The 25090-nt window shown below is 43.6% G+C and overlaps 1 protein-coding gene and 1 pseudogene across 14 annotated transcripts in view; one reads left to right on the forward strand and one right to left on the reverse strand.

Annotated features, from left to right (window-relative positions):
• PEAK1 (pseudopodium enriched atypical kinase 1) overlaps window positions 1-25090 on the reverse strand; it is a 284890-nt gene that overhangs the window by 73619 nt on the left and 186181 nt on the right. For all 14 annotated transcript variants that reach the window (XM_044980253.1, XM_044980251.1, XM_044980252.1 and 11 more), the window contains one exon: window positions 19394-22669. In XM_044980253.1, coding sequence (XP_044836188.1) covers window positions 19394-22557 — 3164 coding nt within the window. In that variant the 5' untranslated portion in view covers window positions 22558-22669. The remainder of the gene's footprint in view (window positions 1-19393; window positions 22670-25090) is intronic.
• Window positions 3892-4529, forward strand: LOC123344251 (annotated as a pseudogene).

Raw genomic sequence — 25090 nt, forward strand, 5'->3', positions numbered from 1 at the left:
GGGCAGTAACAGTGATTAAGGTTTGGTTTTAAACCAGTTAGAAGGATTTTCCTTTAATGAGAGTTATATATTTACATAAAGGAGAATATACTCCTAAACTCTCTAGGAAATGCATAAAACATTAAAGCTACATTTTCAAATTCTGGCAACATGATAGGAATTGTCACACTGGAATACAGACCAATAGTCCATCTAATCCAGCATTCTGTCTCCTTATAGTGACCTGCACAAAATATTTCTGAGGATTAAAACCCAGGCACTAATGCATCAAGCAATGCTAGGGGATATTTCTCCTTCCCTGCTCCCAACTGGTGGGAGTCTTCTTAATCAAATTGTGAAGAGTGATAGCTTTACATCATAATGAAACTTTGAAAATCAACTATTTAGTCATTTTACAAGTGTTATATTTATTGAATATAGTTCAAAATGATGCAAAATATATACCAAATAAAATTAGTAATGTCCAGGTTTACCCAATGAATTGCTGCCTATTGCAGTTATATCAGCGATCGTTAAGAATGGTGCTATTTATAACATTTTTGACATTGGTTAATGACATTTCTGTGTCTACACACATGTACACACTCATTAGGGATCAACTTCTGACAGCAAAATCTCAGTAGCTCTCATGATTTGGGTCTGATCCTGAAAGATACTGAGAACCCCTAACGTCCATTGACTTCAACAGAAGTTTAGGGCAGGCACTTCACCAAGGAGAGACTTAGAACCTCCCAGGATCTGGCCCTATATCTGTATATCAGTGTAGCTTTTAAAATGAAAACTCAGAGCTCAATCCAAACTTCTGATGAGCTGGAACATGAGTATGTATTTTGTAAACCTGCCCCATTGTACTTGTGTACACAGCATAGCAGCCGATTTTCCATGATACACTGGTGATCTTATATTTGCATATCAGAAGGAGGACTGTGCCCTTATAGACTTGTTATAAATTGTAAAAAAACATTTCTACACCAACCCGAAACTGACAAAATGCAGTCTCCCAACAAATCAATACTCAGACTACAAACACTAAAACATGCTTGTACTTTGAATAATACAAAATTCCATGTATAGTATGCACATGCTATTTCAAATTTCATACTTGTGGAATTTTAAATGCAGACTTATAAAAACAAGAACCATCAAAACATGTTAGTAACAGAGCAGAGACAAAATGGAAAAGTTCAAAAAGCTGTAATTTTAATCATTTAGTGTCAAAATCATTGATCACTTTTTATTAACATGCATGGGAATGGTGCAGACAGCACATTATATGCATCAAAATATGTGCACATTAAAGAGTTAACCAAAGGCATTTCAAATTAAGACATACATTAAATCAAAGCAGGTACAACGTTCTTAAAACCAATGGAATAATTTTAAAGACCTGAGGTTATCCTACCACCAACAAATCTTATACATACCTGTATGTACCTCGCCAATAAAAATATATTTGTTCAAAATAAATTGTCTATAATAGGTCTGCTATTCTGATACTACCATGTAATAGAAATTCTCATATCTCATAAAACAATTTTAGTATTGAATGGCAAGGTACAGAATACACTAATTCCCTGTCCCAGACACATGCATGCACATACATTAAATTTAAGTTCAGAAGCATTTGCCAAACAAAGAATATCCACAGCAAGAGAGAGAGAGAAAAAAAATGAACTCACCCACTATACTCACTCACACAATTCCCCATTAAAGGAAATTCTCTCAGGGCCTTCTTGAGTCTTTTAATCATGTCTTGAAACTCTGGTGAGCCATTGATTCCACAGTGTTCTGGTGTGCTACAAGTTGTGCAAGCTGTGAGCAACAAGGCTGAACTCTGCGCATAGTGATATCACCTACTCCACCTTGATGTTTACTTTAGGGGGTTGGTCTGATGGATGTGCTAGTATACTTTAAGGAATGTTCTATTACCAAAGTTATAGCCCAGCCTTCTTAACTCTCTCACTGCTGTAACACGTGAAATATAGTTTAAGTTCTACTGGAACACTATTTTATTCTGCCAAGTATCACATTAACTAGTCAAGTAAGAATAGTTTCAACTGTAGCTAACACCAAATGTATTGTAAGTCTTTAAAGAGCTCAAACTAACTGAACTTTAAAAGTATGTGAAAATTTTTAATCTGCATTCAAAGTGATATTAATATCTAAAAAGAATAAATGAATTATTTGAAAATGGCAGCAATGAGATGTTGCGTTGTGATACCTGGGAGCAAGCACCTCTCTTTTTATGGGAGAAAGGGAGAGATTCTGAGCGTTCAAACTAAGACACCCTAATATATTCAACCAATTGTTTAATGAAAGGTCAACTCTTACCCATCACCCACAAAAGACAGAAGTAGGAATAGAGAAAAATGAAAAGAATTCCTTACTACTAATTAACCCATAAGGATCACTCAGAACCTGTCAATATTTTTGCCTTATCTGATCATTTAAAACTTTTAAATATGTATTGTTAGCTTTCTGGAAAAATATAACACCTATAAAAATTACCATAACCTAGTTGAGTGTGCTCTGATATCCCCTAGTGGCTGATACCTGCAAGATCATAATCTCATATATATGAGATGGACTGAAGCTCCTGGTCCTCTACTGATGAATTGACAGATATGTTTGGTTCTATACAGACCTCTGGATTTCTAAGATATGAAGCCTGAACTCCCTGAATATGAATAAAGTTTGAGGAAAAGTACAGGCAAGTTAATGACCTGACTGAGATGGTAATCAGACATCACTTTAGACAGGAACTTAGAATCAGGATGAAGGATCACCTTATCTTCATGAAACAGTGTAGGAAGGATCAACAACCAGGTTTGTATCTGAGTAACTTTATGGGTTTATATTATGAGAATAGGAAAACAAACTGACATGCTAGATCAGGGGTAGGCAACCTGTGGCACGTGAGCTGATTTTCAGTGGCCGGGGGGCTCTGCATTTTAATTTAATTTTAAATGAAGCTTCTTAAACATTTAAAAAACCTTATTTACTTTACATACAACAATAGTTTAGTTATATATTATAGACTTATAGCAAGAGACCTTCTAAAAACGTTAAAATGTACTACTGGCACGCAAAACCTTAAATTAGAGTGAATAAATGAAGACTCAGCACACCACTTCTGAAAGGTTGCCGAACCCTGTGCTAGATCAAACCAGTAGCTCCTGTAGTTCAGTTTCCTGTCTCTGACATGAGCCAGGAACAGATGCTTCAGTGGAAGGTGAAAGAACTCCATAGTTGACAATTTGAAACTGCCAACTCATAAAGGAAGCTTCTTCCTAGTTCCTGACAGTTAGAGGTTGACTTATTCTCTAAAGCATGTGGGTTTAAATCCCTTCTATTTTTTAAATCCTATATAATACAGTTTTCTCATTATCCATACAATAGGTCTAATCTTTTTATAAATTTTACTAAACTCTTGGCCTCAGTGATATCCAGTGGCAATGAGTTCCACAGTTTAATCGCGCCCTGGCAAAAGGTATTTCTTTTTATCAATATTTTTGTAAATTTGCCGCCTTTCAATTTAATTGAATGTCCCTTGTTCTTATATTTTGAGAAAATACATACAGGAGTGTGGGATTGAATGTGAGATGCTGAAGGCTTCTGGATTGAGAATTGTGTGTGAAGGGCTGGCTTTGGGCTTGTTCTCATTGGCCAGCTAATTGTGAATAGGTAGACAGGTGTGTAGAATGATAATTACCCTATGAGTTACAGCTGCGGCTGTGTGGGTTTAATTAACTAATTAGCAATTGTGATTGCTTATCATGTTGTATATAAGAGCATGCTGGGAATGAATAAAGATGGATGCATACACACACACTCTCTCTCTCTGCTTGGACTTCGTTCCTGCTCTTGCGATGCAACAAATGGTGACCCCGATGTGATACAGACTTACAGTGCAGTGAACTAGTCAGAACAAGCTGGATCATCATTGAAACAAAACACAGTGAGAGAAGTACAGCTGTGGATGCTTCTCTTTTGAAGGAAATCATCAAAAATGAATTTAAGGAGCGTTACTCGCTGAATCCAGAGTATATAACTGATGTTGTGTATGAAAAACCTTATATCACTATTGAACTGAAACAAAATGTTTCCCAGAAGTCTGCCAAGAGTGTGGATATATCTGACGTGGCTTACTACTTTGAAAAAGATGTCAAAGGTGACTCACACTACAGATAAACATCAGTGAAGAACCTCTAAAATTTGATCAAGCTCTAATCTATTATGTTGATGAAAAGCCCCCAGAGTTTTCCATGAAACGTCTGACTGCTGGTGTTATTGCAGTCATTGTAGTGGTAGTACTAGCAATTGTTGCTGGAATTATTGTACTGGTTATCACTAGGAGAAGGAGAGGAAAGTATGAGAAGGCTGAGGCAAAGGAAATGAATGAAATGCAAAGAGAACTAAACTCATAACTGAAGTCACTAGAAGACAAATCGTGAACTATCAAGAAGGCAAACAGAACTAAAACAAGATAAGTACTAGTACCACTGTTGCCAATCTTGAATGAAGATAGTGTTGGTGGCCTGAATTGATAAAAAGAAAAAGAGGGACGCGCCTGAAGTCCCAGCGTCGAGCGGCCGGGAAAAAAAAAAAAAAAAAAAGGCGCACGGCTTTCACGAGCGAGCAGCTGCTGGAGCTGGAGAAGGAATTCCACTGCAAGAAGTACCTGAGCCTGACGGAGCGCTCGCAGATCGCTCACGCCCTCAAGCTCAGCGAGGTACAGGTCAAGATCTGGTTCCAGAACCGCCGCGCCAAGTGGGAACGCATCAAAGCTGGGAGCTGCACGGCGTCCGAGCGAGCAGCTGAGAGCTGCAGGGCGTCCGAGAGAGGAGGCGTACCTGACAAGTGGCTGGGAGCCGCAGGGTGTTCGAGCGAGCGGCTGGGAGCCGCAGGGCATCTGATAAGGGAGGCACACTCGAACCAAGAAGTGAGCAGCTAATATGGGAACTGCTGCGTCAGCAGATTTGATACGCATCACGGAGCGGTGGGGAGAAAAGTTCCCCTCTGATGCGTTATCCCGCCTGTTGCGGTGGGGACGAAGAGGGGGACTTTCCGTTCAATCAAGTAATAATACTGTTTGGGAGCGGTTGGGCTGTGAGCTCTGGAAATCGGTGGCTCAGGGCGATAAGGAGGTTTTCTCCCTGAGTCCAGTATGGCTCACCGCGCAGAGACGATTGGAGGAGTTTGAGGATGAGAGAAGACAACTTCAGAAAATGGCTGATTTTGCAGTAACACTGGAGCGAGAACTGGAACAGGTTAAATTGATTCTGCATCAGCGAGATCTACAGTTTGAATCTTTACAGCAAGAGCATCTAGTGCTCATGAAGCAGCTCACCTTAACCCAAGAATCATTGCACACCAAAGAGCAGTCCCTAAATGACCTACAGACTCAATATGATGAGCTGGTGGCCAGGTTAGAGGAATTCCAGGGTGATGTTATTTCTAAGGATGACACGATCCAATATTTGCAGAATGAGAAGATTGTCCTAGAGGTAGCTCTGCAGGCAGCAAAAGCAAGCAAAGAAGAACTTGATGAAGGAGCAAACTTCTTAGGTGAAAGTACTGAGGCAGTATCAGAAATCTTGGCACAATTGAGCCAGATGGAAAATCTGCAACAGGAAAGTGCCAGCCTGAAGAAACAGACCCAAAAAGTAAAGGAGCAGTTCTTACAGCAAAAGTTAATGGTGGAAGCTTATCAAAGAGATGCAAGTTCACAGGACCAGCTGATTAGTGAATTGAAATCTACAAAGAAGCGGCTGGATTTGGAAGTGAAAGAATTAAAACGGGAGTTACTGAAACTTCGAAGTGAAAAGCAGTCCATTGATGTTGAATGCTCAAGACTTCAGAAGGAAGTATCCCAGGTTCACCAGCAGATAGTGGAGTTAGAAAGCCACCTCCAGTCAGTGCAAAAAGAACAGGATGCACAAATCGCTGATGGAGGAAATAACCAGGCTTCCCATGAACGGATTCAAGCTTTGGAGATAGAGCTGCAGGCTGTTAGCCACAGTAAGATGATGTCGGAGAAAGAGCTGCAAGAAGTAATTTCACTCACCAGCCAGGAGCTTCGAGAATCTAGAGGTTTCAGGAGAAAGATAAAACGTTTGGAAAAAATAAACAAGAAATTGGCCCTCGAACTGGAACATGAACGGGGGAAGCTCACTGGTTTTGGTCAGTCTAACATTGCTTTGCGAGAGCACAGCAACATCCCCGAAACAGTACTAGCAGAGAGAGAGGCAGACCTGGTGCAGCTGAATCTCCGGGTTCAAGCAGTCCTACATATTCAAGCTTTACAGACTGCCTTAGAAAGAGAAAAGTCAAAAGTTAATAACCTTCAAAAGCAGGTTGCGGCAGCCAAAGTAGATGCAGCACATAACCGTCGTCATTATAGAGCTGCTGTTCTCGAGCTGAGTGAAATTAAGAAGGAGCTACAAGCCAAAGAACTGCTTGTCCAAACCCTTCAGGCTGAAGTAGACAAACTACACGCTATTATTGAATGTGCTCATGCCTCTTTTAAGGCGCTCCTTTTAAGACAAAAAGGGGGGATTTGCAGTGAGCGGGCAGACGCCTTGGATAAGACGCCTGCCGCTCGGTTGCTGCAAGCTCTTTATGTGCTTAATTGGTTACATCTTGGTAAAAACAGCCAGGTGCTCCCCGCGATTAAACATGTCAGCGGGATGACTGGGGAAGAGCAGGGTGCGGCCCCCCGACCCTCGGTCAAATGGTTTGATTATCAGCAGCAAATATGGAAAGGACCAGTTGACTTGCTAACGTGGGGCAGGGGTTATGTGTGTGTTGCCACTGATGCGGGTCCCAGGTGGATGCCAGCGAGGTGGGTCCGGCCTTGGTTGCGTCCTCCGGAGTGACGGCAGGCAGATGCGGAGGAGCCTCACAAGACGCGCTCAGATGTCGCGAAACCAGAGCCCCCGGAGGAGAGCTGTTTGTTAGCTCTGCCAGGACTTTTTCTGTCTGATCCTCCATGAATGAATTACTCACTTGAGATGATTTTTTGTGTTTGAAAGAAAATCTGTGTGGTACCATGCAATTATTATTTAGAACTAAGATTTATGTTTTATGTTCCTTGTTATGTTTTGTGTTGTCTGTTTTCTGGCCAGAATTGTTGTTGTATTGTCATGTGGTTTGATGTTTTTTCCTTAAGACCCCCCACCACCCTCAGTGTCAGTTTGATCACCTGATAGCTGAGGGATGATTCAAAAAAAAAAAAAGGGGGGGGGGGTCCTGCAGAGGTTACATCATTTGTTTATTGTGTTTTGTTTTGTTCGTTTGATGTTTTTGAAATTATATGTTAAGGATTGAATGGTCATATAGGTTGATCTTATAAAGTTTTAATTTTTGTTTATGATAGGTTATAATGTTATGCTGTTATGAGTTGCAAATGTTTTATGAATAACATAATATTTGATTAAGATAGATTGTGGTGTTATGCTGTTATAAGTTGAAAATGTTTGGTGAATGTTTTTATCTTGTTTTCCTTTTTCCTTTTCTTTTGATTGTAAATAAAGGGGGGAGATGTGGGATTGAATGTGAGATGCTGAAGGCTTCTGGATTGAGAATTGTGTGTGAAGGGCTGGCTTTGGGCTTGTTCTCATTGGCCAGCTAATTGTGAATAGGTAGACAGGTGTGTAGAATGATAATTACCCTATGAGTTACAGCTGCGGCTGTGTGGGTTTAATTAACTAATTAGCAATTGTGATTGCTTATCATGTTGTATATAAGAGCATGCTGGGAATGAATAAAGATGGATGCATACACACACACTCTCTCTCTCTGCTTGGACTTCGTTCCTGCTCTTGCGATGCAACACAGGAGTGCTGGATTTACCATCTGTACACCATTCCCTATTTCATATAATTATATTATGTTCCTTCTTATTCATCTCCTCTCTAATCAGTCTCATTCTCTTGCTGACTATCTCTGAACACCCATTATTTCTGTTATATCCTTTTTGAGACAGGATGACTAGAAATGAATACATGCCTACAAAAATACTGCACACAGAAATGAATACTGTATTCAAGGAGAGTGCATATCATTGATTTTTGCAATGACACCGAGGAATACTGCTTTCACAGAGAGATGGTAGAGAGATTCTGACAAAGGTTCAAAAAATATTAATACTATAATGTAAGTAGCTTGTGCCCCAGAGGGAATATACTGAACAATCCTTTCATAAACTTGGTTACAGCAGGGTGAACAAAAGCTGCTGATCCACCCTTTAAAGGGTAGAAAGTCAAGGTGACAGCCAGGTAGACCTTGACTGAACTCTGACACTGTTGATTGTTCCAAGTGGAGTAAACAGTCCAAGATGAAAATGATGGAGGATCATCTCAGGTCTATTATCTTTGGATCTACGTAAATGCAGAATCTCTCCCACTTCACTAAATAGGTTTGCGTAGATGAGGACTTCCTGCTTTCCAGGAGGATCTTTTGGACTTCGGAAGAACATTCTTGATTTAGTTTTCTAGCAGTCCAGAAGATAAGTTTTGTCAGCCTGAAAGAATATGAATTCAGGTGGAGAACCTCATCCCAATCCTGAGACAAGAGAGCAAGTAAATTGGGAAGATGGATTTACAGCTTTTATATCAATTCTAGATGGCCCCAAGTTGGGACTTTCAACAGTACTCTGATTCCTTCTTGTACAATTTTCCAGATGGTCTTTGCGATCAACAGGATTTGAGAGAATGAGTAACTCCTGGCCCCAGTCCAGGATAATGGCATCTAGCAGTGTTGGTCCTGCCTGCCTTTGCAGTAGATCCAGATATTTGGTATTGTCTCTGGTGGAAAAGTGATTAGCTAGGGCTTTGCCCCATTTACAGAAATGTAAAGGCAGGATTGAGTCCTTAGGGGATTGTTCTTGCAACTGATTGTATTTTGCCTTTAAAAACCTGCTAAGACATTTTCTTTTCCCAGGAGATAAAAGACAATTACAATGAACTGATGGCAGGTGCTCCCCTCCTAGATTAAGACAGTCTGCTATTATAGCTGGCAATATCAGGCTTCCTTTGGTGTTTAGCCCCCAAGAGAGCTGACATGGGCGCTGAAAAACTGTTTTATTTTTTAACACAATAATAAAATAATATTTTAATAAAAATAATATCCACAGACCGAAGAGAATGGACCAAAAAGACAAGGGGAGCACTGAGGACACTGAGTGTTTTCAGAGTTTGTTGCATCTTCTACACTTCAGGAAAGAACTGAAGGGTGGCTGGGGCCTATTTACACTGCTGGAACCCTGCACAAAGGGTAGGGGAGTTTGTAAAGATACTGATCCCAGTAGACAGTATTCCACAAGATTTCAAGTTCACATTCCAAGGGTTAATCCCAAGAACAGGAATCCATGTGGGCAGTTCTCAAAGGCAAACTCTCTGTGCAATGTGTGAACATGATGATATTTTAAAATCCTAAGGATAGCAAGGCATTTCTAAAAGTCTTGACATCTGTAATCTCTCACAGTTATGGAACCTAATATTAAAATCTCCAGAATCTATAACTGGATTCCTGATGTATTGTATAACTTTACAGTGGAGTGTCAGACATTACTCAAATTCAGAAAGCATTATAAATATTTATATGGACATATCTAAACATTTCATTTCTTCAAGCAGTAAGATCCATAGATCCTATAATGGGCTTGAGGCCTGTTTGCATCTTGATGGAACTCAGACCTGTCAATCACTGGCACATCTTATGACCTTACTGATGAAGAGATGACATAACTTCCAGTATGGAAGTTGGGGAGCCTTGTATGTGTCTTCTTAAGAAATGTATGTCTCAATCCAAGAGACAATGCTGCATGAGTTCAGATGATGATGAGTTCTTTATCTTGTATGCCTCAGATATTCATAATCTGATCCACCTAGATATCAAAGTCTTTGAAGTCTTTTTGTTCCTTACAGCTGGCCACAAGACAAAATTATGAGCTCTATCTTCTGAATACTTTAGTTTTGTGTAGATATATTTTTATTATTGTGCAGACATCAAAGCTGTTCCACAGCTTTCCCCTTGGACGCAGTGACTTGGGACAGAAAGCTTGCAGTACTGTCTCCTTTGAGACTTTAGGGATGAAAGATTGCTTTGTCCTGAGCAGGGCTGGCTCCAGGCACCAGCAAAACAAGCAGGTGCTTGGGGTGGCACATTTCTAGGGGCAGCATTCTGGTGCCAGCCATCATAGGTGCTGACTCTGGGGCATGGGGGAAAAGTGCCCCTGCTGCCCCAACTCTCCGCCCCAGCTCGCTGCCACTCCGCCTGCTCTCCTGAGCATGCCACCGCCGCTTCGATACTCCTCCCTCCCTCCCAGGCTTGCTGCGCGCAAAATAGCTCTTTCGCGCAGCAAGTCTGGGAGGGAGGAGAAGCCGAGCGGCGGGGTGCTTGGGGGAGGTGGCGGTGGTGGAGCGGAGGTGAGCTGGAGTGGGGAGTGATTCCTCTACCCCCCATTACTTCCTGCACCCCCCCTCACCCTAGCTCACCTCCGCTCCGCCTGCTTCCCTGGGTGTGCCACCACTCTGCTTCTCCCCCTCCCTCCCAGGCTTGCCACGTGCGAAACAGCTGTTTTGCGCAGTGAGGGAGAAGCCGAGCGGTGGGCACTCGGAGGAGGAGGCGGGGCTGGGGATATGGGGAAGGGAGCTTGGGGTGGCAAAAATCCTAGAGCCGGCCCCGGTCCTGAGAACCACTATCTCAACATGAAAATACAGTACTGGGGTTCTGTGGACAGAACTCTTCATTCCAATGCCCATCAGGCTGACATAACTGCTATTAAAAAACCCAATTGTTAGAGAGGGAATGCCTCCTTTATAAGTTCAGAAGAATGTCTTATGGGGACATTTAGCAACAGGTTGACATCCAGTGAGGGGGCTACCTTGTGTAGTTGTGGAGAATGGATCAGAGAAAGTATCAGTGTCTAGTGATAAGTGATAATTATTTGGACCTTTCCCATATGTTGGATATACCTGATGTGTGTACCAGTAGGGCCTCATTTCTAAGCCAGTGATTGGCATCTCTATATTCTTCCCTCAAAACCACAGAAGACTAAGGGTTTTGCATCTTAGTACTCTGGAAAATGTCTTTACCAAGGCCTGGTCTACACTAGGACTTTAAATCGAATTTAGCAGCTTTAATTCGAACTAACCGCTCAACCGTCCACACCAGGAAGCCATTTAATTCGAACTAGAGGGCTCTTTAGTTCGAATTTGGTACTCCACCCTGACAGGTGGAGTAACGCTAAATTCGACATGGCTAGTTCGAATTAGGCTAGGTGTGGATGGAAATCGAACTTAGTAGCTCCGGGAGCTATCCCACAGTGCACCACTCTGTTGACGCTCTGGACAGCAGTCCGAGCTTCGATGCTCTGACCAGCCACACAGGAAACGACCCGGGAAAATTTGAATTCCTTTTCCTTTCTGGACAGTTAGAATCTCATTTTGTGGTTGGACATCGGGGCGAGCTCAGCAGCACCGGCAGCAATGCAGAGCTCTCCAGCAGAGGAGTTCATGTAATCTCTGAATAGAAAGAGGGACCCGGCATAGACTGACCGGGAACTCTTCGATCTGATCGGTGTGGGGGGCGAGTAGTCTGTGCTTTCGGAGCTGCGCTCCAACAAACGGAATGCAAAGACCTACGAGAAGGTCTCCAAAGCCATGATACAGACAGAGGATACAGCCGTCATGCAACGCAGTGCCGCGTGAAAATCAAGGACCCCAGACAAGCCTACCAAAAAATCAAAGCGGCCAACGGATGCTACGGAGCCTGCCACCACTGCCCCACCAGTGACCATGGACTCTGATGATGGGACAGTGTCGACGGACAGTTCCTCGACGATGTTCACGGACGGGGAAGATGAGGAAGGGTTTGTGGAGGACGAGGCAGGCGACAGCGCTTACAACGCTGGTGTCCCCGACAGCCAGGATCTCTTCATCACCGTCACGGAGATCCCCTAACAACCCTCCCCGGCCATGAACCCGGATCCTGAATCAGGGGTAGGAGCAGTCGGTAAGTGCTTTAACCATGTTAACTTTTATTCTTAATATAACAGGAATCTGTAGTGTGTGAAAAGGAGGTCTCTGTATATATGGTGATAGAACAGAAATCCTCCTGGGAGATCTCCACGAAGCTCTCCTGCCGTTAATCGATAAGCATCAGCAGGAGGTTCCTGGGGAAAGCTGCCTTATTGGGTGCTCCGTGATAGCACACTTTTCCGCGCGAGGCTTTCATGCGGTATTCAGGGAGCACTGCCTCCCAGAGCACGGCTGCATAGGTCCGTGGTTCGTGCTAGATTTCACGCAGCATGCGCTCTCTATCTCCTTCAGTGCCCGTCCTCACGGTTATCTCGCTCGGAGACTCCTGCATCTAAGTAGGGGAATTACTTTAATGTTACGCCTGGTCCAAAGTATTTTTAAAAAATCTCCGGACAGACGGCATAGCACAGACTCAGCACGCAGCTGCGTGACGAGCGTAACGGAAAGCCAAAGAATCAAATGGACGCTCATGGAGGGAGGGGGGAACGAGGACGCAAGGTATCCCACAGTTCCTGCTGTCTCCGAAAAGCATTTGCATTCTTGGCTGATCTCCAAATGCTTCTAGGGTCAAACACAGTGTCCGCGGTGGGTCGGGGCATAGCTCGGCAATTTACGCACCCTCCCCGACCCCCAGAAGTTAAAGGGAAAACAATCCTCTGTTGACTCTTTTACATGTCACCGTATCTGTACTGAATGCTGCAGATAGACGCGCTGCTGCAGCACTCAACAACAACATCCTTCCTCCCACCCCGCCATGGGTGGCTGATGGTACAATAGGACTGCTACCCGTCCTCATCATCAGCCTATTGGCACATGGGGCAGTGCAAAAGGACTGGTAACCATACCAACTTGCTTGGGACAGGTCGATCAAGGTCGCCTGGTCCTAATTTTTCATGGTAGATGGTGCAGTATGGCTGGTAACCGTCCTCATCATTGCAACAGGGGGCTGAGCTCCATCAGCCCCCACCCTTCATTGTAAAGAAAAGATTCAATTGCCCCTGGACTAGCAGAGGGATGATTGGCTCCCTCCTCCACACCCCTTAATGTCATCTCTGGACTATCATTGCAGCTGGAGGCTTCCTTCCACTCATTTCTCACAAACGACTACCTGTGTCTTATTCATGCATTCTATATTACTTCATCACACAAGTGGGGGGACAATGGTATTGGAACCCAGGAAGGCTGGGGGAAGAACGGAATGAACAGCTGGGGTTGTTTCAGGAGCACACCCTGTGAATAGCATTCAGCTCAAAATTTATGCATGATTGGCCAGAGAGCAGCTGTGCTCTCTGGTTCTATGATACAGTGGTTCTCTAGTACAGTTGCCCATATTCTAGGCAGGACTGATTCTATTTTTAGATACCCAAAAAGGAGGGATTGACTCGGGGAGTCATTCCCAAATTTTGCTTTTGCGCCCCTGGCTGATCGGCCAGGGGCACTTATGACAGCACCAAATGGCGCAGTGCAAAAGGACAGGTAACCATGACCATCTTATTACCGTCTTCTTACCAGTTCATGGTATGGTAGACGGTACAGTATGCCTGGTAACCATCGCTGCTGTCATGCAAAAGCAAAAGCATGCTGCTGTGTAGCGCTGCTGGTCCGCCTCTGTCAGCGGCATCTAGTACACATACGGTGACATACACAAAAGGCAAAATAGGGTCCATTGTTGCCACGCTATGGCGTGTGCCAGGGCATTTCATGGAAAACGTGCTCGAAATGATTGTCTGCCGTTGCTTTCCCGGAGGAAGGAATGACTGGCGACATTTACCCAGAATCCACCGCGCAAATGATTTGTGCAACAGCAGGCACAGGGGTCTCAACAAAAAAATCACAGAGACAGCCTAGACTCAGTTAATTGTTCGCAAAAAAGTATCTTTGCAAGGAATTCACTAACTGTTTCCCATCTCACAGCTTCCACTGTCTCCAGACCTTCCACAGCATCCCCCTCGCAGAGGCTGGCGAAGATTAGGCGGCGAAAGAAAAAGACAAGGGACACGATTTTCGATGAATGTGTGGGCTGCTACCTAGCCGAGGCGGACCAGCAGAGGCAGTGGAGGGAGAAAGTCTCTCTGTACCAGCGCTCACACAGTGAATGGGAGGAGAGGTGGCGTGAGGAACACAAGCAGGCGACTCAAGCAATGCTTGTACTAGTGAGGGAGCAAACGGACACGCTCCGGCGACTTGTGTATGTTCTGCAGGACCGCTGCAGGACAGAGCCCCCGGCAGTATCTCTGCAACCGCCCTCCCCCGCCACAAAGTCACATACCCCCCTCACCCTAAATAACCAGGAGGATGCCCGCCCTGGGCCGTGAATACTGTCACTGCACCCCAGCAGAGTGCTCAAGTAACCAAAAGCTCTCATACCCTACGTTTGCGTAAGTCCTTCCCTTCCGGACTCAAACAAGTCCCAATCCCAGTCCCATCCCATAACTGTGTACTTAAGTAATAAAAATACTTTGCTGTTAAGTACTGTTTCCGTCATGTTTTTTCACTGAAGACTGTGTTTGAATGGGGTGCGTGGGGAAGTGCGTTGCTAATTGCATAGGACAGGCACCTTTCCCAGGGTACAGACACGGGGGCCGGATCAGCAGCGGGTCACACACACAGTGCAGTCAGTAGGCACCGTGGTCGGTATGGGAGGTGGTTTCCAGGTTCTGTGTGGGCGGTGGGGATGTGACTTTTTAGCGGGGGAGGGCGGTTACAGATCTTATACAGCGGTCCTTGTCCTGGACCGCTGAGTCACGCAGCAGAGGAATCTGTATCCGTCCTCCTCCGCCGCAAGGCCACATAGCCCCCCGCACACAGAATCCCAAAAAGGAGGGATGGCAGGCTCCGTTGAAACTAGCAGTCCGGCAATGCGGACCGCTGTAGGAGCAGGAGCCTGTCATTCCTTGAGTTTAGAGGCGGTCTTTACATCAGCGCACACCCTACCCACCACAGTCTGCGTTCCAGTTTCAACCCTTTAACAAAAAGTCATGAATAAAGAAACCTCTCCTCAGTAACAGTGTGACATGTATTTTATTTTTACACGTGTCTTGGAAGTGGGGGAAACGGGGAGAACGGGGTATTTAACCGAAGAGGAGAGTCAACAGTAACTGGGTAAAGAAACAGGGGCAGGTTCAGCTTCTCTGTAAAGAAACTGAACAGTCACAGGTCACGCTGCTCGCTGGTATTTGAAGAGTTCCTTGTCGCTGTCCCAGGCGCCTGTATAGGGCTTCATGAGCAAGTGCATTAGCGGGCAGGCTGGGTCACCGAGGATCACTATAGGCAAATGCACATCCACAACAGTTATTTCGTGGTACGGGAAGAAACTACCTTCCAGCAGGCGTCTGAGCAGCCCACAGTTCCTGAGAACACACGCATCAGGAACCTTGCCCGGCCATCCGACGTTCATGTTGGTAAAACGTCCCCTATGGTCCCCCAGTGCTTGCAGAACCATTGAAAAGTAGCCCAATTTCTCAGCAGCTGAATGTGGAAGAGGTGGACGATAAAGTGCGAGGAGGAGAAAACGGCGAGGATTGCAGCGGGCTCCATGCTTGCAGTGCTGTGGCGTCCACGCTGTCACTGACCAGAAAAGTGCACGAACAGATTGCCCGCAGGCGCTTTCAGGGAGGGAGGGAGTGAGGGCGTGATTGACGGTTCAATGACGACAGTTACCCAGAACCACCCTCGACACATTTTTTCCCCCAGCAGGCATTGGGGGCTCTACCCAGCATTCCAATGGGCAGCGGGGACTGCGGGAACTGTGGGATAGCTTCCCACAGTGCACCGCTTCCAAAGTCGACGCTGGCCCCGTGAATGTGGACTCAGAAATTCGAATTAGTGTATTTAGTATGGATACACAAATTCGACTTCATAAGGTCGAATCCACAAATTCGAACTAAGTTGATTCGAAATAGTCTTGTAGTGTAGACAAGGCCCAAGACTGATCTTGTTGTAATCAGCTCCTCTAGGCAGAAGTCCATTGAATGAGCTGTGATAAATAACAAAAGAAAATTGTAACTCTAGCTACACTCTCCTCCCCACTCTGTAAAATTCACATCAGCTGTGACATTCAGCCACATAGCCTAACCTAAACTGAGGACAACGAGACTTAATCCTTCTACTAAAATACTCTACATCAGTAAAAACAAAAAGCTTTGTTAATCATATCAAGAGGCAGCAAAGGGGTTCACAACATAATCCAGACAGCAAGGGCTGAGAACTACTCACATTGATATCTAGTGTTCCTCCTTGAGGCCAATCCAAGAAACAGTATTGACTTGCTCTACAGAGAAGCCAGCCCTTCTCTGAACCAGAGGGTATATCTATGCTGCAGCTGGGAGTGAGCCTCCCCGCCCGGGCACAGAGACTCCCACTAGCAGGGCTCAAGCTAACACACTCAAAATAGCTGCGTGGGCCTTTCAGCTGCATCAGAAGCTCAGGCTATCCACTTGAGCTCAAGCCTAGAGTCTCAATGTCCAGGCAGCTATTTTTAGTGCTAGCTCGAGCCCCACTAGCCTGAGTTTGTTTACCTGGGCTGGGATGCTAGCGTGCAGCTGCAATGTAGATATCCTCAGAGAGGATTGCTGTGATAGAGGGCTTTTGAGGGAGGAATGAGTGTGAGGAATGGTGGAGGAGGTATCCCACAATTCTCTGGAATAAAGATGATCTTTGCTTTAGGATTCCATATTTTCTCTCTCCCCTTGAAACTATCTCTAGTCATCTTCCATTCTGCACAGACATAACACAAAGACTTAAATGCAATTTTCTGCAAGAGAATCACTCAAATTTCCACAGTGAACAGGATTAACTGCTGCACCACCAAACACAATACATTTTATTTACAAATATTTGGTACAATTCAGTTACTATGATTTTTTTTTAAAGAAAAATAAAAACAAACAAACCAAAAAAAAAACAGTAGGAAAGGTTATATCCTATCTCAATTTGAAACCTTTACTGGAAAGACTTTTCTATCCTTGGGGGGGAGTTGATTTTGGTTTTCAGAAAAACCCTCTACTGAGATGCCAATTTCATATTTGCCAGCATCTTTTTAACTACTATGTATGCCAAAGAAAAACAAGACCATCACATGGATAAAACACTTGAGGGCCCCATCACAGACTCAAATGCATTCAGTTTCAAATGTTTATTCCTCATTTCAAGAGATGAATATTCTGCATGTGCTGTTCTGAGTGATGAACTGACCTTTCCAGCAATATCATAACCACAACACTGTGCTAAAGGAATTAAAAGTTATCAGTCTCTATCACCTTCATAATCCACTATGGGATAAAAAAAAAAGTTCAGTTTCTCCTGTTCATATGCCTTCAGGACCCCCCACCAATCTGACATTTCTTAATCCTATCTCATTTTTCAGGTCATCAATTTGATCTCTCAGTGAGCTTTACAGTTGTTGGCATTCTCAGTTAGAAAAGTGTCATGTTCATTGATCTTTATCTTCATGTCTTCAATTTTTCTCTAAGCCTGCTGCAGTTGTTAACTGAAGATTTTGAACTTCTTTTCCATTCCACACATTTTAGCCTGAATTAGCATTAACCTTTAGCTAACATCTGATGAGTTAATACAAAGCAAGCGTAGCATCACTTGGTAAATCAAATATACTTCCTATTGGTGCAAAACTGCAAGCAGCCAGGCCTGGTTCACAAATACTGTAAAAATAGGCAAATCAAAATCCTTGAACCGTATTGGCTCTCCTTTCCCCCTCCTTAACACAATCAAAATCAAGTAAAAACAATTACCTTAAGACACCAAAATGCATGAAAGGCAATAAAAATAAATTACAGAAAGCCAAATGCCACAGAAAGCTACCAAATCTTATTCTGCCCATAAAACTCCCAATGTTTCATTCTTTTCTTTTTTTAAATATTCTCAGAAAGATCACAATGGAGTTAGTACTTTTTATAAAATAGAATTAATAGCAAATAAAATATAATTACCCTTGGAAAATTCTGAGCTATGATTTCACACTATCACCACAGCTTGGTGGGGAAAAAATAAAGAAAAATTCTCTAAAAGGGGGTGAAAAACAGGAAAGAGAAAGACTAACTATTGCAAACAGTAACAGTACAAACATACTCTAGGCAGGTGTGATACAACAAAGCAACAGCACCATCCTTAGGGTAGTTGAAGACGCTTTGTTTTCAGCCAGGTGCTATACTGCACACAAGTGTGGTGATACTTCCTAGTATCATAACACCCACTTTATACCCCTAACTTTCATCAGAAACATTGTAACAAAAACTTGAGCTTTCCAACTATGAAAAAATATCAGAAAAACAGACAATAAATAAGTCCTCATTGCACCAGTTTTAATAAAGGTGTGATTTTAAACTCATGCAAAAGGGTGAGTTTGACACTCTTATGGGCAGTTTAAAAAGGCTGATTTCACTTTTAGGTTACATTGATTAGCAATCAGTTTAAGATAAACTGAAATAAGAGTGTCCACACATAGATTTCCATAATTTTAAATCAGTTTAAAAACCATTTAAAGTTAAATCAGTGCATTTTTCTTGTATAGACAAGAGTATGGAGAACAAATAGAGTGAGGGCACTTTAGGACCTGACCTTGTTTTTGGTGAGGGTCAGACATTGCATTGAAAGGAACAAGTCTATGATTTTATAATTTTCTGTCTGGCAGGGTACAACTAAAAGAATAAATAGGTACAAAAGTTTTAAAATATCTTTTTACTTAATATACTGGTATCCTGCTTTCACTAAGGCTTGGTCTACACTACCACTTACCTTGAGCGCTGTAAGTTACAGCAACCTAAACACTGGTGTGGACAGCACTATGTCGGTAGGAGGACTTCTCCCACTGACATAGCTACTGCTTCTTGCAGAGGTGGATTTACTATGCTGACGGACAGCTCCCTCCCATCAGCATAATAAAATACATGCTAATAAAACTTGTGCAATGACATGGACTATCAATATGGGGTATTACAGCTGGAGACATGTTTTTTTCCTCTGGAGGGGCACATGACAGAGAGATAGATAGTCAGTACACTTTCTACTTCTCCACTAAATATTTACCCTCCACTTCTACACCAGAGTTCTTTAGTCTTCTACAGCATAGAAATACCATGTTAATCTAAAAATTCAGGGCCATGTGTGTTTGATTCAGTAGAACAAGATCAACCTATCAAAGACAGTTCAAAATACTGGATGCTGTTCATATGAAGAAAGGCGCTAATGAAAACAACTATCCAGTAAAATGTTAAGACGGTAAAAACATTACACATGCACATATAAAGTTCTATATAAAGCCCTTAAATGTACAGCATATTCTACAACACTGAATGAGTGAGTTAAAAAGACACATGCTATTAGCAGCAGTTTACCTGACGATCTTCTTGGGAATCTGAGATGGTGAAGAATGACTCTTAATTTTCTGTTCAGAATCCTCTGTCAACATCTCTTCCATTTCTGCTTTGTCCTTTGCCACTGTATCTTCATTTGGAAACTCCACTCCAGCCTTGTTCTGGTCGGTGTTTGGTTCAGCCTGTGCTGGTTCACATCTATACATGAAAACAATGGATGGCTTCTCACTGGAGTCTGTTTTTGACTCACTGAACCAATGGTGGCGTTGAACTGGAGGAGGGGGCAGCATATGTATAACAGTTCCATCAAGACCCACTAGTTTCCCTTTTTCTCTTTCCTTCTCTTTATCTTCCTCATCATCAGTCTTTCTGCGGCGGAAGAAGCTCTTAAAGGATATCCAGCGCTTGGGTTTTGCATCAGCAGCTCGTCTACCTTCTGAATGCAGTATTGACTCTGCCTCTGTTGATCTAATGGGACTGGTTGGTTTGCTCCAGTTGCTGAAATGTCTTTGCAACAGATTACTTGCATGATAGGGTGAAGAAGTGGAACGTGGAGGGGGAAATGGAGGTGCTTGCTCTATTTTGGGACTTGTGGTATTATGAGTGCCTGTTACTGGCTTCGACGAATGGGTGGTAAGTGGCTTTGAAAGTGTATCCTTCTGCATTTTAGTGGTAGTGCTTTCTGTGGCACTGGATACTTCAGTATCATTGATGGGTTGTGCGGTAAAGAGAGATTTGGGTCGTACCAGGCTGCTTTTAGTGGTATCTGCATCAGGTGGTAGGGAATATAATTCTTCCACACTGCAAGATTTGGGTCCTGATTGAGGTGTTTCTGGAGGAGACTGTGGGGGCTGGATAGAAGCCACAATCTGCGAAAGCACCGTGTTTGCATTTTCCCTATTGCTGCTGCCACCAGAAGTCTCCTGTGCTCCTTCCATTTTGGCTGCAGGCTCTTGACTTGTCTTCTGAACTCTTGTTGGGGAGCTGTGGTCAAAACTATGACTTCTTTGTGGTGGTGTCTGAACTTTGCTGAGACAGCTATTGTACTCTTGAACTTTCTGAGCCACAGAACCCAGTTTACACTCTGTGCTATTAGTTACCCCCTTGGGTTGGGTAAATTCAGTGGATTTGCTGGGTATATTTTCAGAGATTTTGCTTTCTGTTTCTATTTCTTCATATGTGTGGCTTATTACACTTGTAGTTTTATCTTTGATGGATAGCTCTCCACTGGTCCCTAGAAAACTTTTATAGATGGCTAAATTATCATACGCATTTGGATTGATTACAATAGGAACTTTGATAGCATTCTTTGAACTCCTAGCATATGTAGGTTCATCATGAATGATAATTGGGAAAGGTGGCATGCCAGCATTGTTGTAACTATTAAATTTTATCTCAGACAAATTGGGTGACTTCACTGGGATGGTTTTTGAAGAAATATTTGTGGCTGTAGGTGAAGTAGGAGCAGATTTGTGGCTGCTTTTCCTTGGAGGGACAGAAGGTCCTGAACTATTAGCGATTAATTCCACCTTAGGTATCTTCTGTCGTGGGCTAGTACTAGAGGTCCATACTTCTTGGTATCTAACTGCACTGGATTTTTTTAGATTGGCATTTACTCGCCCAGATGATGCGGTAGTAGATATAATCGGTGCACCTGGAGTTCCTGGTGAATTTGGGTTAGATGGCGTACTTTTGGTTTCTGAGCTTTCAGTCTGACCATCCACACACTCATTGGTCATGGCTGCTGACACATCTACTATAGTATAAGGCTTGCACACTGGTTGTTCCATATTTACCACTCTGTAAGGTTTGGCTTGATCTTCCATTGGTACCAAGTTTATAGTCACTGCTTGACCAGTAACATCTGTAGCACTTTTGCTTTCTTGATTATCACTTTGTACTGCAATCTTGCCATCCTTCTCTTCCAATCTAAGTGCAAGAACTGCCTTGTGAGTCTCTAGAATGTTTGCAGTGTTTCTGGAAGTTTTTGACATGTCTTTCACTTGTTGCTTATCACAAAGACTCTCATAATCTGGTTCAATCAACTTGATCTCCTTAGGGGTACTGGGAGATAACCTTCCATTGCAGAGTTTTTGAGATGAGCTGCTGATTGTTCCAGAGCGAGACTCTTCAGTCAAAGAAGAATCAGGAGATGTGGAATCAGATGACACCATACTCTGCATGCTTTCTTGCCCATAAAGGATCACAGTTTCTTCTCCATAACCATTTAAAATTTCATCATAGCTATCATCATAGTCTACAGCACAGATCCTCTGGAGAGACTTGTTCCTTAAAGGCACAGTGTTCCATTTTTTGTCAACACAAAACCGGACAGGAGACAGGGTGTTAGCTCTAAAGTTAGCAAAGCGAGGTTGGCCCCGCATGCGAATTTCCATTGCTAGCAGCTCTTCATCACTTTCATCCCAACTCTCATGCTCTTCCTGCATGCTGCCAAAAAACATATCATCCTCACTCTCATCTCCACTGGAGAATTCTGGGTAACAGAAACGTCCACCTTCATTACTTATTACTTCAGTGCTTCCACTCAGAATAACATGCTTACTATGTGAATCCTTCATTCCACCCATCATGCAGCTTGGAGGGATCTGTCTTTCTAATGATCTTTTATAGCAATTATTTATTCTTCCCAAGAATGTTTCCCTTGAGTTCATTTCATTTCCTGTTAGCTGAGGTGTGGTATCCAAACCTGCAATTTCCTTCAACACTTCTGTCAGTCCATTATTATTGTTATTTGGTATCTTACCTGCACTATCACTGTTGCCATAAGGCCTATGAACATGGCTATAACCTTCAATTTCATCTTCATTATTATTGTTCAGTGGCTTTTTGTTTAAAACAGTCTTGTTTCGGTTCCACCCTATAATTACTGGCTTGTTTTCACAATGATCAGGTGTGCTGATCTCACCACTGACACTCTGCCCATCTACCACCATCATGGTGGGTTTCACAGCTATAGTGGGTTTCTTTGCTACAGGGGGTCGGAAATTTCCTGTACTTCTACCACGGTGGTTGTTGCTGTGGTTTGCATTGGTTTTCAGATTGCCATGCGAGAGGGAAGTCTTTTCAGAGGCTGGGGGCAGTTGGTGCAAGCTTTTGGGTTTGAAGCAGTTTTTACATTCACCAGGTTTCCAGACGTGTTCAGTGAAGGTGTTGCAAGCAGACATTTTCCCAGAGCTTTGCACCTGATGCTCCACTGTTCAGTGCATGGTAAGAACTTCATCCATTCGTTTTCACTCTGCTCATTTATTCTGGCTATGCTTTCAAATAGTGATCTTTCTAAAAAATGAAAGAAAACAAAAGATAAGAATGGGGAAAAACAACAACATTCAGTGACAAGTGAATGACTGTGTTTATACTCATATTCTGACTGTTTCTCCTTTTACAACACTTACTCCTGGGGGAATAATGTGCTGCTGCGCAAAGCAGAATTTACAGAGAATTAATGTTCTGTGCAAAATTTCATTTGTTCCCGCAGAATTGGTGCTGCACAGCTGCTGGCTGCCACTAGGGACTACTGGTCCTGGCAGAGCCTGGCTCCCCAGCTTGCAGATAGAGGACATTGTTGGGGGGGGGGGGAACTGGAGGGTTCCCGGCAACTGCGGTTCCCGGCATACTCTGAAGGAAGGAGGTGGCATGTGGGCCTCACAGCGAGCAGATTGCCCAGCCCAGCAGAGATGGAGGCCCTGTGCAGGGTCAGCCCTGCACCGCCCAATACTGAAATCCCCACAGGAAACTCCATACAAGCCCAGTCTGACCAGCATCAGGCTGTTTCTCCCTATGGATCCCCAGGCTCTGGGAGGAGAGACTACAGGTGCCCCGGATGGGGGGTGCCCCGTGGCTGTGCTCTGGGGTTTGTGTGGAGATGCCTGGCCTGGCGGCTGGGCTCTGGGGAAGAGGGGGTACAAGTGTCTGGGCTAGGGGGTGCCCCACGCAGCCCCCTATAGTACCCCCAAATATTCTTTCCCAGTACACACAGACCCCCTCCAGCACTCCCCAACTGTACCCCGCTCCCAACTCCCCATCCCCCTGGCATTGTCCTCTATTTGGGAGCCTCTATATGGTAATCCTATGGGGGCAGGACAAAACCCCAAGAATCAACAAAAGACTGGAGTGGCAGAGTTTTCCCCCAAGATGTGCCCAGCTGGCATGTGACACACCCAGACTGAGGTGCACAACAAAAACATAACAGAGAAACAGAAACTGGGTTGTCATACAGGTTCCTTTAATGTTCTGCTCCTGGGGGAATCTATTTTGTTCTCTGTACTGTTACAGAAATTTTTTCTGACAGGTATTTTGAAATAAATTACCAAAATAATTGAAACTGGCATGATTAGATTGTATTATTTTCACAAATAAAATATACAGCATTTTAAAATATTGTGCGCAGAATTTTTGTGTAGCATAGAATTCCCCCAGGAGTAAACACTCTTAGCAATGATTTAAAAGAACCAAGTAGTCTCTGACAACTTATAGCTCTTTATTGACTTCTACAAAACCAAATATCTGAAATACGAAACAATTACATATAGATAGGCCCCTACCAAATTCACAGCCATGAAAGATGCATCACAGACTGTGAAATCTAGTCTTTTGTGTGCTCTTATCCTATACTATACAGATTTCACAGAGGAGACCAGCATCTCTCATATTGGGGGTCCTGACCCAAAAAGGAGTTGCAGGGGGTGTGGGGGGGGGGGGAGGGTCACAAGGTTATTTTAGGGGGGTTGCGTTATTGCCATCCTTACTTCTGCACTGCCTTCAGAGCTGGGTGGCCGGAGAGTGGTAGCTGTTGGCCAGGTGCCCAGTTCTGAAGGCCACACCCTGACAGCAGCAGCGTGGAAGTAAAGGTGGCAATACCACACCATGCCATCCTGACTTATGTGCTGCTGCTGGCGGTGGCTCTGCCTTCAGAGCTGGGCTCCTGCCCAGCAGCCACCGCTCTCCAGCTGCCCAGCTCTAAAGGAAGTGCCACTGCCAGCAGCAGTGCAGAAGTAAAGGTAGCAGTAGCACAATCCCTCCTAGGATAAACTTGCGACCCCCTCTCATAACTCCTTTTTGGGTCAGGTCACTTACAATTACAACACAATGACATTTCAGATTTAAATAGCTGAAATCATGAAATTTATTATTTTAAAAATTCTATGACCATGAAATTGACCAAAATAAAGCGTGAATTTGGTAGGGCCCTAGATATAGAACTGGTGGGCCGCAAGGCAGTGTTTACATTGACAGTCGACAGGCACGGCCGCCCGCATCTCCCAGTGGCCACGGTTTGCGGGAAGTGGCAGCCAGCATGTCCCTGAAAAGTGACAATGATTAGGAATATATAGTGTTAAATTCCTACTAATTCAGTGCTATTGACCTTCAGTTCTGCCTGATAAATTGGAAGCTGAGAAAGATGGGACCTAAAACTAAAAAATAAAGGCATGTCGCCACAGAAATGTCCTCCAAAATATCAGACAGGATAGGGATGGTGAAAGAATATGTTTAGTTTTCTCAAATGTGATTTAAAGCATTTGATTTAGGTTCAAAGGTGAATGTTCTTTTGCTTGACTGAGAAAACCTGCCCGAACAATTCAATTTAATTCATAGTTATCTGAAAAAAAGCCTTTCAGTCATGTTTCCATCAAGGTCAAATTATTACTGGGTAGATACTTTAGCCAAAGAGAAAATAGTTACTCAAAAAAGAGAGCTGAA

The sequence above is a fragment of the Mauremys mutica genome, chromosome 11 (genome assembly GCF_020497125.1).
Source record: "Mauremys mutica isolate MM-2020 ecotype Southern chromosome 11, ASM2049712v1, whole genome shotgun sequence".
In the NCBI taxonomy this organism is placed as follows: Eukaryota; Metazoa; Chordata; order Testudines; family Geoemydidae; genus Mauremys; species Mauremys mutica.